Genomic DNA, 12,446 nt, shown 5'->3' with positions numbered 1-12,446 from the left:
TTACCCTAGCCTGCAATTTTTCTTGCTTTTGTACTTTTTAAAAATTCATGTTTTTCCATATGCCTAGAATACCTTTCCCACCCAAACATATATTTTTAAGACCTTGTTTAAATATTATCTTTTCTCTTTCTGTCATCTGGAACTGAAGTCTTAAACATTTTGTACTTGATTCATATGTTTGTACTTTCTAGATTTGTTTGTATAAATGTATATATCTTTTATACATTTAGATTGGGGCAAGGACAGTACTATTTCTCAGTTCTCTTTGTCCTTTTCTCCTTCCTCCAGCCCTTCCAAGTGCCCCCAGGGTACCCTGCATACAGTAGGGATGTAGTATGCTGTTTATTGGGCCACTCACAACACATTTCTATCTCTCCTACAGATATTTCATTGCCTGTTAGTGCAGTAATCTGGACCACACAGCCTTGGACTATTCCTGCCAATCAGGCTGTCTGCTATATGCCAGAATCTAAGTATGTGTTGGGATTCTTTGTTTTATCCATATTTGGTAGTAACACATTTAATGTTTAAGATCTTGAAAGCTAGTGGATACTATCCTGGTGACATCACAAACTTAATTAGATTTATTTAATTTCTTATAATTTTCTAAGCTTTCTGCTTAGCTATTTCCTTTGAAATTGTTATTATAAAGGGATAGGGAAAAGACCTGGATCTGTGATTTTATTTGTTACAGGAAACTCTCCTATGAAGCAGCCTGCCTTTTCCTAGTACAGGTCAGCGCTTCCCCTGCAACTCTGAATCTAGAAGGATTTGCCTAGAGCACATATGGCCCCAGGCCTTCTGATGCCCCACAACCCTTTCCAGGGTGCTCCTTCTAGATTACAATGGAATTGGCAAATATTTAACAAAATAAAAATGTAAGAAAACATGAGTAACCTTACATTTTAAAACTAAGTTAATAAGTGGCCCACCGGGTTTCGTATGTAGTGAATCGTGGCTCCTGCTTCTCTTGGAGTTTGACACTGCTGGCCTGGAGCACTGAGAGGTTAAATGACTTCCTGAGTTACATACCCAATGTGTCAGAGCCAGGCTTGAGCCCTGATTATCCTGACCCTAAGGCTGGGGCTCTCTCCTCTGAGAAGCTAGGCAGCAATGCAAATGTTATTTATATTAGGAAGAGATTAGGAGTTAGTTTCTTGTCTAGAGTCCTTTTAAGAATTCCTCCTTCAGGCTGTATCTCAAAGATATCAAAAAAATGGGAAAAGGACCCACATGTACAAAAATATTTATAGCAGCTCTTTTTGTGGTGGCAAAGAATTGGAAATTGAGGGGATGTCTAACAATTAGAGAATGACTGAACAAGTTGTGGCATATGAATGTAATGGAATGCTGTTGTGTTATAAAAAATTATGAGCAGGCAGACTTCAGAAAAACCTGGAAAGACTTGTATGGACTGATACTGAGCGAAGTGATCAGAACCAGGAGAACGTTGTACACAGTAACAGCCATGTTGTGCAATGACTAACTTTGATAGACTTAACTCTTCTCAGAAGTGCAGGGATCTAAGACATCTCCAAAGGTCTCATGATGGAAAATGCTATCCACATCCAAAGAAAGAACTATGGAGTTTGAATGCAGATTGAAGCATGCTCTTTTTTTTTTCTTCTGTTTTGATTTCTTTCTTCTTTCTTGTGGTTCCTCCTGTTGGTTCTAATTCTTTTTTACAACATGACTAATGTGAAAATATATGTAATAGGAACATATATGTAGAACCTATATCAGATTGCACGCAGTCCTGGGGAGGGAGGTGGGAAGGGAAGGGGAGACGATTTAAAACTCAAAAGCTTATGGAAGTGATTGTTAAAAAGTAAAAATAAATAACTTAAAAAAAACCAGAATTCCTCTTTAAGTTAGTTCCAGTACAATAAGCATAGACATCAGTGATTTCTTGTGTTATTACTACTAATAGATTTGTAATATTTCACTCTAGGTATTCCATCGTCAAATGTGCCAACTCTGGAGAATTTTATATAGTGGCTGCTGAAAAAGTATCATCTATAGCTGTTCTTTTGGGAACAGAATTTGAGGTTATTTCAACATTTTTAGGTAAAGATAAATAATTGGAACATCATGTTTATCAGTTACATAAAATACTGATTTAAATGTAGTGCTTTGCTTCCTACTTTTAAAAAATGATAGACATTACCTTTCTCTTCTGGCAGCTTGGCTTTTAACAGGAGGGAATGATACTTGAAAAGAACATACATTAGGTGTATGTAAAATACAGAAATATTCATGAACAAATTATATGCCTATTTACATAACTGATGGAGTTTCTTAAAATATCCATATAATATACATACATACACATATGTGTGTTTGTACACACACTGCTGAATTTTTACACACATGCACACTGCTAAAAACTTGTTTAATACTTTTGAGGAGAAATTACATTTTCAAGAGTCAGAATTTTGATTGTGGAGAAAATGGATGAGTTCTAGAAAGCAAACTAAAAGCATCTTCTGTCAAAAGATATAACCAAATCATAAGTAACTGTAATTTGGAAGTTTCAGCTCAGAAGACCGAAAGAGTTGGTGACCTTATAAAGTAGATAAAATATAAATAATACTGGATGACATCTAAAGACTGGTGAATAATAACTCTTAGAAGACTAGGAAAAAAATCTGTGTCATGGTTTTAAAAAAACTAGTCTCAAAAACCTTACATGAATAACCGGGAAAATGAAAGGGACTAGGCTAGAAGATGTGACATTTTCAGAAAAAAGAAAGATGAAAACTTTATTCAATTAAAGTAACTATGTGAATCACTAAATATGATATCAAATGCCTTGAAATTAATTATTCATTAAAGAATTTGAAGATAACAAATAATCAGGTATTTTTAAAATATATGAAAGGCAGTACAAGTAATAAGCAGAAAGTCAATTAGAAATTCATTGAGGTCTCATGATTATCATTTTAAAATAAGTAATTTCAGTAAAGTGAGAGGCTTCCATGAATTCTTTACTTCCCTCTTTTCTGAAGAAGATATTCACAGTATTTCCTTTTTTAGAAGTTGTGCTGCCTGTAATCTTGCTGTAGTGTAGGAAATGGTGAATAGGTTGATTTAGAAAAACATGGAAAGACTTGGACTTATGAAGGAAGTTACTGTCCACCTTCAGATAACAGGTGGAAATAAGCATAGTATAGTCTTACATATATGTGTAGATATATGTATGTTTATAGATATCTATATATATGTATATATCTCTATGCTTAATTGTGGCCTTCTCTGGGGTGAAAGGGAGGGGGAAAAAATTAAAATGCACAGCAGCGAACAAGAGAAAACCAACAAGGAAGCAGAGAAAAGCTGGGCAGCTTTGAAAACAGTGTGTAGTATTTATTATATAGGTTTTCTTGAAATGAAAATTTATTGTTTGATAATGAATCCTTTCTTATCTTCTGCTATGTACATGACAATGTTTTTTTTTCCCTTGTTTTGTATTTGAGGTTAACATAAAAAAATTTTTGCTGCCCTTATCAACAAACTAGTTACAAAAGAATCATAAGCTTGATGTCATTAATCCAAGGAACTCAGTAATAAAATTGAGGGTATATAAACCTAAATGGTCAGGCTTAGTTCTGAATGACCATTGTGCAGATAGAGTATTGTAGGATTGCTGGTGTGAATCCAATCCATCATATTAATTCAGGGAAATCTTTGAAAGGACAAAGGAGTGGATCCCACTTCCTTAGTTTGAAAACTAGTCTTCAGCAAATATAATGTCTATGAGGAAAGTCAGTGTGGTTCCTGTAAAAGAAATCTTGCTTGACTAGATTATTTGAGAGAGTAAATAAGCATCTGAACAAGGGGTACTGACAAACTTAAATTTGTTGATGTTCAGGGGCTTTTGTCTCGGATTAACAATGATTTTTAAAAGTGGTTTGTCACAGGATTGTCAGGTGTATTTTGATATACATCAGGATTTAGTTTAGGGAAAGTAAAGTGAAAGGGTAAATATAAATAAGCACTTAATTAGATGAACAAATGTGAAATGTAGTTCATAATATCTATTACATATTTTCTGGGAAAGGGCATTTATAGGTAATGAAATGCTAAGCTGACTGACCGAACTTGAAGGGGAAGATTTTTTTTTTTTGGTTAGGCAATGGGGTTAAGTGGCTTTCCCAGAGTCACACAGCTAGTAAGTGTTATGTGTCTGAGAGGCCGGATTTGAACTCAGGTCCTCCTGAATTCAGGGCCGGTGCTCTATCCACTGTGCCATCTAGCTGCCCCAAGGGGAAGATACTGAAACTCATTGAATGTCTTGAGAGTTTGTATGTATGGAGTGTGGAGAGAGTGTCAAATGAAATTCATTGTATTCAGCTAAAAGAGAATTCTTTTAGGGAAAAATAGTTCAAACTACTCTTGTGAGCTGAGAGGTTCTGAGCCATTCTCTACAAAATGAACTATCAATTATTACAGCCTGTTGACTAATGCTACCAACCCAATTTGAGTAATGAATAAATGAGCAGTTAAGTGCTTACTGTGTGCCAAGCACTGTGCTAAGGATCTGGGGATACAAATATAAAAAGCTAGACAGACCCTTCTCAAGGAGTTCACACTTGGAAGAGATAAAACATAAAAGACAGTTTATCTATCTGGCAGATTGAATGACCTGGAAGTCCTAAGGGGTTAAGTAAAGGAGCAAATATCAAGATCCAGAGGTCTTTAGGTTATTTTTGTAGTTAAGCTGGCAGTGTTCAGAGTAGTCTGGACAAATGATAAAGTGTGAAGGACCTTAGGAAACAGTGGCAGAGCAGATGGTAAGGCTTTGTAAACCTTCATCTCATCAGAAGAAAGGGAGTTGTTAACTACCATCTCATTCAAACCCTATCAGGCATCTCTGGCAAACGAGAAAGAAAGGGATTAGGCTGCCTCCAGTGGGGAGAGTTGATGGCTCTGCTGGAATTAGGAGAGAAGGGTTGGATGCCCTCATGTCCTTGGCACTTTCAACCAGGATGGTCTTCCATGGAATGGGGAAAGGGAAGGCAGAGGAATTAGGGCACCCCTGGTGGTGGCTGCTCTTCCCCAAACTCTGCAATTCTAAAAGGCAACAAAGTGCTAAGCAGCATCAGGAGTACTACCCTTTGACAACAAAAAACTTGGTTCATTCATTCAGCAGATATTTGTTAAAGTTGAATGCTATGTTCACGGCACTACTGTTTATTCACTAGGCATAGAGGTAAAAATAGCACAGTGCCTGGAACATACTAAACACTTAATACACGTCTGTTGACTGACTGAAACAAATGAAGAGAGTCCCTTTCTCCAAAGTGCTTAAAATGATACGCAGTTATAGTCTGTATTATTTCTGCAATTTCGTCTGCTGCAGTGGTGTGAAATACCAATAGAAATAGAGTCCACTAAACTGTATAGAAGGATCTTTATAGGCTGTGTGTATACACACTTGCACATGCACATGTACATATAATTTACATACAATTACATATAATATTATATACTGTTATATATAATATATATTTTTGTTAATATAACAACTCATTAAAATCAGATAGGAAGCATATTTTCACCTGATTTGGAGCACACTTTGAGTGTTGAGGGCTGTGTTCAGCTGGAAGGCAAAGTGGTCGACTGCCTCTGTAAAAGCACAGTGAAGCTAAAGAGAGTAAAAAGTCAGCTAAAATCATCAAGAGATATGGAGATAGGTGAAAAGAAATTAAAAAAAAACATCAGTTTTGGGAAATGGTTGAAGTTTATGGGATAGACTTGCCAAATTTTGTTGAACTAGGTAATTAAAAGTATCTTATTTATTCTTCTTCCTCACTCCTACCATTCTCCCTGATTTTTAAAGGTTTGGTTTTAAGATCAACTTCATAAAGTAATGTTTTAAACATCAGGCTTACAGAATTTGTTAACCCAGGAAGTGATACAAGTAGCAGATACAAGTAACTTTTAAAAATATTTAGATAAATTCAGGCATCAGAGAGAATAAGGAAAATTCACAAGCTCATGTTGGGTTGTGGACCTAATCTTTGGAGTTAGTTTTCTGGAGGACAGGAACCATATCCTCTCACAGGTCCTGAAGGATTGGCCAGGATTCGTATTGAATCAACTTGGTGTACCTTTCTTAAGTGCTTATATAATTCACGTAACAGGAAAGTTGTTAGCAATGTGCTGTTCCCCTAATCTTGCATCAAATTCAAAGCAACAAACGTGTATTAAATGTCTTCTATACACTGTGCCAGGCAATGAGGTCATAAGTATGACACAAACCTGCTCTCAAAGAGCTTAGGATCAGATCTGCTAGAAAGAATTAAAAGAAGATCTGAATATAAAATTTTCTAATGGTTGTTTTCTTTCCTTTTAGGAGCTGATATGGATAGTGGTTCTTGTGCTCATCCTACAATTTCGGACAGAGTCTCTCCACTCTTACCTGCCCATCATGTAACTTTGACCAAAGGCACAGGCTTGGTTCATGTAGCCCCAGCTCACGGGATGGAAGATTACAGTGTAGCTTCTATGCACAAGCTGCCCATGGTAGCATTTGTTGTTCTCTTTTTTTGAAAGAGTAGCTATTTATTGCTTTTATCGAATTAACGTAATTCATTCTGACACCTTATGTTGTAGTTTATTCCATTCTTTTTCATCTACTCCCAGCCCTTTCATTTATTACTTGTACTTCCCTTCTCTGGTTCTCATTTTCTGACTCTGTAAAATATGGGGGTGGAACTAGATGACCTACAATTCTTTCTAGCTCTAAGTCTATGATTTTGTGAACTATAAAAATTAGGATTTGTTCAATTTGAAATTGTTTAGTGAAACCTTTCTTTTTTTTGGAACTAACTGAGAAAGGATAAGGTCATAGATCTACAGCTGGAAGCAACCTCACAAGCCATCTAGTCTAATCCCCTTCTTTGACAGATAAGGAAACAGGCCTGGAGGGGTTAAGTGAATTGTTTCAAGGCATATAGTGAGTGTCAGAGGCAGAGTTTGAACCTAGGTTCTCTGGTCCTAGAGTAGGTTCTCTTTCAAGGATATCAGTTGCCTTTAACTCAGTTTCAGTAATTAATTAAGAGAGTGATATAAGAAATGAATATTTGAATATGGTTTCACTACTTCCCAGGTACTATAAAAAAACTAATGGTTACAAAATCATCTTAAGAAGAGACCCTGTCTCAGCTGTTCTGATACGTAAAGGGCATTTCCAGTTAGTGCTTTTTATAATGGAGATGGTTTTAAGTGTTTTGTATGTTTATTGCTTAAGTAGGAAATTCCTTTTGTAATTTTATATTTAGAAAAAAAATTTTTTAAGTAAACCTTAGTCTAGTACCTGTCTACTATGAATTTTGTCTTAGTTGAGTCTAAATTATATCAGAATTTCATACTGTCACCTAGAAGGACTTTAAAAATGATCTCTTACCTCTCATTTCATACATGAAACTTGGATCTGACATTTTCTTGTTTGAACTGAAACACTTTGATAGCTTCTGTTATTAAACTTCAGGTGGATACCTTAGTGCTTCAGATATTTTGTAAACACAGAAATTTGAAGCCGTGTAATTAGAACTAAAATTTATCCACATTTTCATTATAGAGCAAGAATTCATTATTATCTTATCTCATTGTTGATTCTTTGTCTATATTGTCAGATGTCTCAACAAGATGATGTCTCTTTAACATTTTGTTTTAATTGACTAAAATGAACCTCCTAGGATTGTTTGGTGGATGAACTTGGGAATTTCACAGAAGCTGCAGGAAACGAACTTGAGAACAAGAATGTCCTTGAGGAAGGATCTGATACTGGTTCAGTGTTTACTCTGCTTGTCATCCAAGCACATTCTGTGGGTAGCAGAAGCAAGTAGCATCTGTGTCTCTTTTCCTCTAGTTTTTAGAGTTTTGTAACTTGAGGTGACTCTTTGCTGAAGAAAGCCACACCTTTAAGTGGCTTATTTTAATATATTTTGCCAAATGGTATACTTCTTTGTATTTTTAATTGAGTCACTTAGTAGCAATGTTTCATTCAGCAGTCTGTGACTTGATAGATTCATGGAAGAATGGATTTAATAATGAAACCCCTCTAATTAAGCCAAGAAAAGAATAAATTTGAGTGTTTTGTAAAATTCCAAAAGATTTTCTAGATTGATATTGTGGAGTGACTCTGGTTCTTATGGTTCTGTATAGCAACTTGACCTTTACCTTTGCTTTCAACTGAAGAGGCAGTTGCCTCTATTATGTGTAATAATAGTTGTTAAACCTATTATCTGCCCACACTTTTCCCTCTTTTTTCTGAAAGAGTGACCCCTTTTCTATCAGGGGTTCTACAGACGTTGACTTTTATACCAGGGTAGTGGGTATTTTCAGTGATAGCAACTGCTAGCCCATATTCTACACTGTGGAATAGTTGGGATTGTGTTGGGAGGTTTTAGAGTGCTATATACCTTCTTATATCTAATTTAGTATTTTCTTTTTTTTTCTTTAAATAGTGATAAAGATGCTTAAATCTACAAAGAATTTGCTAAAGGAGGAGAAATTTACACATAGTTATCCCTATGACTGGAGGACAAAGAAACCAGTGATTATTCGCCCTAGCAAGCAGTGGTTTGTAAAGATAGAAAATATGACAGCTACAGCTAAGGTACCAGGCTTGAATCACTTTTCCTATAAAATAGAATTGACTCCTCCCCCAGAATTATATACACATATAGTCTTTGAAGGGACATATTTCATTTCTACTGGCTTGCATTCATAGAATTGTAAAAATCTTTGAAGCTTAAAGCTTGATAAGACCTTCAAGATCATTTAGTCTATAATCTTTGTTTTTAAAATGGTAAAACATGGCCAAGGAGGTTATATGATATGGGCAGGGTTGCACAGCTAACTTATTAGTTGCAAGATGTATAATCTTGGTCTTTTGACTCTCATGCTGCTACATACATATATACTGCTACATTAAATGATAATAAAATCTCAACAGAAGTAGCTGTTCTTTGTTAAAAAATATATATATATGTGTGTGTATATATATATATGTGTATATATATGTGTGTGTATATATATATATATAGTTTAAAACTATAGTACTATATTTAACAATTATTATCTTAATCATTCAACTTGGAATTCTATGCTTCAGAAAAATTAATTTTCATTATGATAAGATAATATTTTTGAACTCGAGGTAAAAGTTTTTAAACTATGTAGAAACATTTTTATGAAGCATTTCATTTCTAAAAACTTTTTTATTATTTATTTATTTTTACCATTCATTTTTAAATATATTGAGTTCCAAATTCTCTCCCTCTTTCCAACCCCTACCCTACTCATTGAGAAGGCAAGTAATATATTAGTTATACATGTGTAGTCATGTAAAACATTTTTCCATATTAACCATGTTGGAAAAAAAAAGAAAAAGAAACTGAAAAAAATATGCTTCAGTCTGCATTCAGAGTTCACCAGTTGTCTCTCTGGAGGTGGATAGCATTTTTCATCATGGGTCCTTTCAAATTGTCTTGGATCGTTGTATTGATTAGAGTAGCTAAGTCTTTCACAGTTGATCATCATTACAATATCGCTGTTACTGCGTACAGTGTTCTGGTTCTTCTCACTTCACTTTGCATCATTTCATAAAAGTCTTCCCCAATTTTCATAGAGCATTTTAGTAGTTATAATATGAAAAGTTTTGAATTGGGATGCTATATTGAAATTAGACTTGGGTTTTCTAACCAAGTATATATTTTTCAACTTTCAACATGTGGATTAGCTTGTAGGTTAGTTTAAAACATTCTGTGTTTTGGGTACCATTTTAAAATAGAAAAAGACCCCATTACTATTGGCCAGTTCCCTGTTATTGTTTTAATCTCCTTTTGGTTTGACCTGAATTTGGTTAAAAGGTTAGTCTCAAATTAGGAATATAGTGTGAATGGAATCTATAGTTAAATTAAACAATCCTAATATGGGTCCTTACTCATTCATCCTTTCACAGATGTGTAAAGTTAAAGTAGAGACAGAGAACATTTTTTATTCTAAGTGGGGGCAATCAATCTACGTTTTTAAAAGTAGGTTGAAAGCCACATAGGTTAAAAAAAAAGACATTAAAAGTTTTCGTGAGACAAGTGTAAAATGTTCCACACATTCTTCAAATTAATAGGAGGAAACCTGATACTGTTAAATGCAACAGATAATACAAGAATGTAATAGTTGAATATTGTAACTAAAGGAGAAAGAAAAACAAAATAAATTCAAGGATACAGAGCCACATTGGGTAGCATTGCCATCTTGGGGCTTTTGGGGGTGTTGCAATTGGATGCAAGCATTTTTTACAGCTAAATTCAACATTTGTACTGTTAGTCCTAACTAGAAGTCCTAAAGTCAAAGGCTAATGTTTTCTTGTTATATACCAAAAGAGAAGCTCTTAGAAAAAGGCATTTGTGTCCACCTTTTTATTTTATTTTATTTTTTTGCTTTTTGGTGAGGCAGTTGGGGTTAAGTGACTTGCCCAGGGTCACACAGCTAGTAAATGTCATGTGTCTGAGGTTACATTTGAACTCAAGTCCTCCTGACACCAAGGCCGGAGCTTTATCCACTGCGCCAACTAACTGCGCCCCACCTATTTTTAAAACAAGAGGTCGTAGCCTGGCGTCCACAGTTCCCTTAGAGATCCCTGGATAAATTTCATGAGGTCTTTGAATTTGGAGGGGAAATTAAACTTTATTTTTACTAATCTCTAATTGAAACTTAGCATCTCCTCCAATTATGAATTTTAAAAAAAAATCATTTTGAGAAGTGATCCATAAGTTCCACTAGACTGTTAAAAGGATCTGTGATATAAGGATAAAGAATATTTGATTTAAAATAATAAATCAGCTGGCACCTTTAGGTTCTGAAATACTGCTTCAAGATTATACTAATTTGTTTTCTTATTTGCTTTTCATAAATTTTTATAGATGTATTTTGTTTTTACATCATGTACGTTTCTCACTATATCCTTCCCCCTGCCAGACAGCCATGCTTTATTTTTAAAAAAGTGAAAGAGAAGGGAGAAACAGTTGAGTAAAACTAACAAACATATCAAATAAAAGAAATTCTATGCAATGTTCCACATCCATATTGTCCTGCCTCTTCAAAGAAGGGAAGATGGAGAGGTGCCTTCTCATAACTCTTCTTTAGGGCTAAGTTTTACCATAATTTTATCAGTACCCAATGGTTTTATTGTTGTTTTTTCTCTTTACGTTGTTATCATTCTGTATATTGTTTTCCTAATTCTGCTTACCTCATTTTTGTATCATTTCTTAAAAGTCTTTCCATGCTTCTGTGTCCATCATATTCATCATTTTACTGCATAGTTATATTCCATTATATTCATGTGTTACAATTTGTTTAGCCATTCCCCAGTTGAGGGGCTTTTAATTTATTTCCAGATGTTTGCTACTACAAAAAAAAATGTTGCTGTAAATTTTTCAGTGTTTATGGAACTTTTCTTTTTGTCTTTGACTTCCGTGGGGTATATGCCTAGCAGTGAAACCTCTATGTAAGAAGCTACAAACATTTTAGTCACTCTTTACATAATTCCAGGTTACTTTCCAGAGTGGTTGTACCAATTCTGTGCTCTACCAACAGTTCCTAAGTGTGAATCTCTCCATAACCTTATTCAGTGTTGACAATTTCTCTTCTGTTGTCATCTTCGTGAATTTTCTGAGATGAAACTTAAGAGTTCCTGTGATTTACATTTTTCTTAGTAATAGTGATTTGGATTGTTCTTTCATATAATTGTTAATAGTTTACAATTATTCTTTTGAAAACTGTTTATATTCTTTAACCACATAGTACTAATTTGTTTTTTATGATTGAAATAGAGATTCAATTAATTTTATTTGCTGTTAATGAAGTGTGGTAGTTCTCAACCTATTCTGTTGGTTTTGATTTAGTGTTTTTACAAATTAATGCTATAATGTGTGATAAATGCTTTATATTTCCGCTGGATTATCACTCAATGGGTTCCCCTGGTAGACACCTAAAAATTTTTTACTTAGTTTTCTTTCCTAGTTTTATACCAATTTATTTTTTAGCATGACCTCAGTAACCCAATTAAAATGCATTTCTAAATTTATTGCAGGACTCATTAAGAAAGGTGAAATTCATTCCTGTCTCAGCAATGAATAGTATGGTGGAGACGCTAGAGAGACGGCCATATTGGTGTATCTCAAGGCAAAGGGTATGGGGTGTTCCAATTCCTGTGTTCCATCACAAGACAAAAGATGAAATCTTGATCAACAGGTAGAAATTTTTTCTATGTTTTGTAAAATTTTAGTTACTTAAATATTTTTCAAAAATGGAAAAATATCTCAGTTTCTTTGATCTTTATTCTTATGTTTTTTAGAGTAAATTGTAGGATGTATGCTTTGTTTTCTTTAGGTAAAATGTGGTAATTTTATCAAAATGTTTCCTCTTTCATGGTTACA

The 12,446-nt window shown here is 34.4% G+C and overlaps 1 protein-coding gene across 1 annotated transcript in view; it reads left to right on the top strand.

The window, feature by feature from the left end:
• The window catches only part of IARS2 (isoleucyl-tRNA synthetase 2, mitochondrial), a 79,425-nt gene that overhangs the window by 25,522 nt on the left and 41,457 nt on the right, over positions 1-12,446 (top strand). The window contains exons 7-12 of the mRNA XM_020982239.2: positions 383-473; positions 1,952-2,067; positions 6,356-6,525; positions 7,701-7,791; positions 8,472-8,623; positions 12,101-12,261. Coding sequence (XP_020837898.1) covers positions 383-473; positions 1,952-2,067; positions 6,356-6,525; positions 7,701-7,791; positions 8,472-8,623; positions 12,101-12,261 — 781 coding nt within the window. The remainder of the gene's footprint in view (positions 1-382; positions 474-1,951; positions 2,068-6,355; positions 6,526-7,700; positions 7,792-8,471; positions 8,624-12,100; positions 12,262-12,446) is intronic.

This window comes from Phascolarctos cinereus, unplaced genomic scaffold (genome assembly GCF_003287225.1).
Source record: "Phascolarctos cinereus isolate Bilbo 61053 unplaced genomic scaffold, phaCin_HiC Scaffold_5;HRSCAF=322, whole genome shotgun sequence".
Classification (NCBI taxonomy): domain Eukaryota; kingdom Metazoa; phylum Chordata; class Mammalia; order Diprotodontia; family Phascolarctidae; genus Phascolarctos; species Phascolarctos cinereus.
Note: the sequence above shows the minus strand (reverse complement) of the source record. Positions and strands in the feature narration are given on the sequence as shown.